Source organism: Gekko japonicus, unplaced genomic scaffold (genome assembly GCF_001447785.1).
Source record: "Gekko japonicus isolate JY-2015 unplaced genomic scaffold, Gekko_japonicus_V1.1 scaffold1701, whole genome shotgun sequence".
Classification (NCBI taxonomy): Eukaryota; Metazoa; Chordata; class Lepidosauria; order Squamata; family Gekkonidae; genus Gekko; species Gekko japonicus.
In genome coordinates, this window is record NW_015167586.1 from 397,105 (window position 1) to 403,104 (window position 6,000).

The window sequence follows — 6,000 nt, forward strand, 5'->3', positions numbered from 1 at the left end:
AAACACTAGAAAGGTAAGGCCAATTGGAGCAGATAGCACTGGGCTAGATGGATTAACGATTTCATTCCGCAAAAAGCAATTCCATATTCAGATACAAAATACACATTATCCACTTGGGTTATGGATAATACTTGCAACTCTGTTTACTACTTATCTGCACTGGAAAGTTGGTGCCCATGGGGGGATGATGCATATATGTACAGGTCGAAACACAACCCTGGTGCAGATGCTTATAAGTTAATTTTGCAAGCATACCTCCAGCTTGCAGCTTGATTTTAAGTAGTGAGATCTGCTTATTATTGAAAGAGCTATATGAAGTATTTTGGATCAGCTCTTCACAGTTAATCTTTCTTCCCAATTGGCTTTCAAATGTTACATCTATGGCAAACCCCAAGGCTAAGAGATTCTTTAATTATCTTAAATTTCAAGCCTCCTGATAGTCCTACACCATATACATCTCCCCCAGCTGTGTTTGTTAATAGCACACATCTGCCTGCCACATAGGGTTCTCTTCTCCCTTCTGCTGTCTGAAACCTGTCCCCCCCCCCCCAATTATTATCTATTACCCAGGATATCTCACACTGGCCAAAGCAGCATGATCTCCCCAGGGATCTCATTTTTTAGCACGCATCAGAGAAAGACCTTCTGCTTTTGCTAGCAAAACATATGCTTGTTTACAGAGGCTGGTAACATTTTATTCCAGTAATGCACTGCCTGACGAAGCCTCGGGAGGCAATATTGGGCGTGATACCATAACCACCCAACACGGATTCTCCAGCTGATCCTTTATGGTATCATCAGGCAAACAACTCCCAACAAAAACTCACCTCTTGGTTGTAGATCTGCAGCACCTTGAGGACAGTATCTTGCTCCCCACGTTCTACAGTCTCTAGCACAGTCTGGAGCGCCATTGCTCCACTGAGTGGAAGCGGGCTGGAGTGCTGGAAAGCGCAGCAGTTACAGCCTGGCAGGGGAATGGCAGATGTACGGGGGCCTTGTTGCACAGCTGAAGAGGAAAGGGACAAAAGCAAATGAGATTGCCCACTTCAGTACACCCAAAGCACAGAGCAGATGGCTATCCCAGCCGAACCAGCCAGTAACTCACTCGCACTCTCACACTAATCCTCTTCCTCTCTCAGCTTTTCCGTGTTTTATAAATGCCTTCCAAGCAAAGCACTTAGCAAGCCTCTCCCTCACCCCCGCCCCTTGACAAAGGATTACCACAGAATGCTGGCTACAGCTCCCAAAAATAGCCTTCCTCCTCCATCGACTGTCCTGATTTCTCTTACTGTGCAGAAGGGTCCCAGGGAAGCAGAAAGAGTGCACACACGCAAAATGTCTGTCTGGTCACAGTTAAATGGGTGGGATTCTTTTCAGGTGTAAAAAGTGAGGGGGCCAAAGAGCCTCATGAAGCTGAGCGCAGAGACTTTAAAAAAATGGATTCACATATCAGATCGACATCTCTGAACCTGTTCAGGAAATACATCTGGAAGGGTCCTCTTAACACATCACTAGCCTTGACCTCCGCTATGCCCAAAGGGTCCTGTGCCCCTTAGTTTCACTGACAGAGTTTCCTTCTGCACCACCTTACCAACTGAACCACACATGTTTAAAATGCTCACAACGGAAAGAGGGTAAAGGTTCAAATGGTGCAGACACGCTTGCTTCTCTCCAGCAGTCGTTCTCTCACAGCAGATTTCACAGGATGTGATGATAGAAGCAGCGAATTAGCAAGCGAGACCACTGGCCACACAAATCAGGACAGGAGCTGCAAGTCCACTGCTAAGCCACCACACACTTGGGAGCTGTGAGCTTTCTAAAGAGGCGCTCTAGTGCATGCTATAAGTAGAAACAGATCTGAAGGACTGTGAGAGGCCAAACCATGGTATCTGCCGGCAACTGAAAGCTGTGTACAAGCAAGAATGAGAAAAGGCCTGATAACATTTCCAGAATACCACATGCCCTACTGTTAAATAATTGCTTCTCACTTACATGGTCTACCCATCACATTTTGTAAATTTACTGAGGAAATGACCTGTGGAATAGTGTAACTAGGCATCAAGTGTATAAGGTAAAGGTAAAGGTTCCCTTGCTCGAAAGCCAGTCGAATCCGACTCTAGGGTTGCGGTGCTCATCTCCATTTCCAAGCCGAAGAGCCAGCGCTGTCCGAAGACGTTTCCGTGGTCATGTGGCCGGCATGACTAAACACCAAGGCGCACGGAACGCTGTTCCCTTCCCACCGATGCGGTACCTATTTATCTACTTGCAATTTCTTGCTTTCGAACTGCTAGGTTGGCAGGAGCTGGAACTAGGGACGGGAGCTCACTCCGTCATGCGGCACCCGGGTCTCGAACTGCTGAACTACCGACCTTCCACAGCCTGCGGGTCAGCGTCTTAACCACTTGAGCCACCGCAGCTCCTATCAAGTGTATAGTTAGATGTATATTTACAATTAAATAAGAGACTATCTACTGATAATTCTTTGAAACCCACCAAGCAGAGAGTAACTTCTATATTCATTACCTCTAAATAAATAATAAGTATGTCATAAATGTGTTATTCTGTGTCAACACTTGGGTGGGTTTTAAGTGTAATTTACAATAAGAATTCTGCTCTCTTTTAAAACCAGCATTTTCGGTTAAGAGGGAGGGAGGGGACGTCTGAAGATATAAAACAGAGACTGTGTTGATACCTAATAGCCAAGAAGACCTGGGCCCCCATGCAAATCAAAAAGCTAACACAATGGGGCCACAAACAGCCAAGGGAGGGAATCTCTGCTATGTTAAGGAACTCTCCAGATATGTAGAAAATATGACTTTGTAAACTGACCAAAAGAAGAAGAAGAGATTGGGTTTATACCCCATGGCCCTTCACTACCCAAGGGAGTCTCAGAGCGGCTTACAAACTCCTCTTCCTTCCCCTCCCCACAACAGACACCCTGTGAGGTCGGTGGGGCTGAGAGAGCTCTTAACAGACACTGCTCCTTTTCAAGAACAGCTCTTACAGAACTATGGCTTGCCCAAGGTCATCCAGCTGGCTTCATGTGGAGGAGTGGGGAATCAAACCCGGTTATCCCAGATTAGAGTCCGCGCGCTTAACCACTACACCAAACTGGCTCAGGAAGAAAACCTTCAGATAGGGGAGTGATGAGGCCTGAAGGGGCAGAATGTTGTAAGCAGAAGAAAGGGGAAGTGGAAGGAAGGAAGTCTGTTCAGATCCCTGAGAATTTAGAGAACAATCAACAGGGAGATCTTGGGGGGGGGGTAGATTTCCAAATTGTTTTCCCTTCCTGCGATTCCTTTCAGACCTCCCAGCTCGTAGGATAGGCGCTGCCATACTAAGCAGAGCTATCATCCTTCAAATTCCACTGACTTCAAGATATAACACCACTTAAAGATGGCACTGAGAATAATATCAGTCTTCCAAACACTTCATAGAATACATCATCATCCAGTATCTCCAACTGTTATGTGCAACTAATTGTCTTCATCTGGAACTATACCTGGGAGATCCTGTGAGGTGGAAACCCTTATGAAACCTAATGGATCCCAGAAAATTCTGCAGTAAAGTCAAATCATACAAGTTCAACTGACACCGGGGCAATAAATTTTCTAGTGTTTGAGCTTGATACTTTGGAAGATAACAGTGACAGAAGTTTTCTGTCTCCTCTGGACATTAATACCTGTGGATATCAGGATCAGAAAAACTGTCCCTTGGGTCATCGTAAATTATTGTGTTTAATCTTTCTATCATTCTCCCGGTGTAATCCATAGTTCCTGTTGTAGCCACATGTTATCTCATTTATTGCAACAGGCTGGGTTTGTATCCAAATATGACCCCATGACATCAGTGGAAGAATCACACTGATTTCAGCAACTTTGAATGTTGGTTTCTATGCCACAACTATTAAGCCAACTCAACATTTCAAAAATCACCAACTCCATGCATAGAAGTGGGGAAACCAGTGGGTCCACAAAATATACAACCACCACCCACTATGATGGAGCACTTCAAAGTTTCATTTACCTAATGTAATAGCACTGCTTGTCCTAAACTGAGTCCCCATGATCACTCTGAGCATGACTGGGCCAGATTTATACACCAGCAGGGGGATCATTTGTCATAAGTACAAATAATGATTTGGCACACTGTTGCTCAATATTTCTTAAGAAGAGTTGCAATGGAGTCAGTTTTGTGCTTACAACAAATGTTAGAGATGTCCTGTTTACCATGTGGCAGGTGTAAGAACAAAGCACAGCGCTTTTGTGTGAATCAAATTCCAACTGCAATGTTAGAAATACAGTCTGTATGATATTTAACTGTTCTGTGTACTATTATGCAGTGACACGTTGGGATGATTTCCATGGAAGCGATGCCATTTGATAGGGAGCTAGGCAACATCCTTTGGACATGTCCATGGTTATCATAATGGCTACTTTCACAAGACTGGTTGTGCAGAAGGTTTATCAGCAATAGCATCTAGCAGTGCAAGCAAAACACTTCAGCGAGCAACAGCCTTCTTCTCTGACAAACTAATACCTCGAATTGCTAGTAGGATTTTGATGGCAACAGGCTATGAATCATGCTAATTCTTCTGCTACGGCACACACAAATCTACGTAAACAAGTATGAATCTGTATGACTGTTCAGTGGCAATCAGCTGTGTTCAGGCCCGTCGCCAGGGTTTTTTAAGTCGGGGGGGCATTTAAATGTCTTAGGGGGCCACTGGCTAATTGAATTAAAGGTGATTTAATTCAGTTTCTGGGGGAAATAGAGCGGTGCTGTCTGGCTCCATGTGGCCACCGTAGCTGTGCCAGACAGCTGTGCAGGAATACTCGGCTCCTTCCCGGCACCTGCCACTGCAGGGGGGGGGGGCTGGATGGGAAGTCCTGGGGCCTTGACAGTATGTTGGGGGGGGGCTAGCCATGCCCCACTGTAGCTACAGGCCTGGATGCTAAGCCAAACCATTCCCGAGTGGTATGAATCTTTCAAATTATACCAGAACTTACTGCAATGTTCCCTCTAAGCCGCGCAGTCTCGTGAGCAAAAATTCTCCTTTGTGAGCTGCTGGCATTAAAGGTTGTGAGCGACCGATTTGGCTACCGCATAAATCAGTTTGCTCCGGAGTCCTCCTTCCTGAGCCGAGACAAAAAAATGTGTGAGCTGGAGGCTAAAAAAACCTGTGAGCTATCTCACACTCACTCAGCTTAGAGGGAGCACTGGAACCTACCCCCCCCCACACACACACCACATTTTCGGGCACCAGGTCACAGGTTTCCAAGGCAAGAGATGTGCAAAGGTGGTCTGCTGCTATGGCCTGGCTTCGCACAGCAATTCTACGCCCTTCCCTAGCGATCTCCCCACCCCTCTATTAACCAAGACTGACCCTGCTTCGCTTCTGGGGTCTGAGAAGAAGAGAGCCAGCTATCCTGGGCGACGGCCAAGCGGATTCTTCTTTGGGAAACGCAAGCGAAGGGAAACCAGGCGGACTTAATGTCCGCCTGGTTTCCCTTCGCTTGCGTTTCCCAAAGAAGAATCCGCTTGGCCGTCGCCCAGGATAGCTGGCTCTCTTCTTCTCAGACCCCAGAAGCGAAGCAGGGTCAGTCTTGGTTAATAGAGGGGTGGGGAGATCGCTAGGGAAGGGCGTGGAATTGCTGTGCGAAGCCAGGCCATAGCAGCAGACCACCTTTGCACATCTCTTGCCTTGGAAACCTGTGACCTGGTGCCCGAAAATGTGGTGTGTGTGTGGGGGGGGGTAGGTTCCAGTGCTCCCTCTAAGCTGAGTGAGTGTGAGATAGCTCACAGGTTTTTTTAGCCTCCAGCTCACACATTTTTTTGTCTCGGCTCAGGAAGGAGGACTCCGGAGCAAACTGATTTATGCGGTAGCCAAATCGGTCGCTCACAACCTTTAATGCCAGCAGCTCACAAAGGAGAATTTTTGCTCACGAGACTGCGCGGCTTAGAGGGAACATTGCAGTAAGTTCTGGTATAATTTGAAAG

The 6,000-nt window shown here is 46.6% G+C and overlaps 1 protein-coding gene across 1 annotated transcript in view; it reads right to left on the minus strand.

Annotated features, from left to right (window-relative positions):
* The window catches only part of RIC8A (RIC8 guanine nucleotide exchange factor A), a 40,634-nt gene extending 35,614 nt beyond the window's left edge, over positions 1–5,020 (minus strand). Inside the window, exons 1-2 of the mRNA XM_015413924.1 lie at positions 5,010–5,020; positions 828–1,006 (exon numbers count right to left, since the gene is read on the minus strand). Coding sequence (XP_015269410.1) covers positions 828–911 — 84 coding nt within the window. The 5' untranslated portion in view covers positions 912–1,006; positions 5,010–5,020. The remainder of the gene's footprint in view (positions 1–827; positions 1,007–5,009) is intronic.
* Between the last annotated feature and the right edge of the window lie 980 nt (positions 5,021–6,000).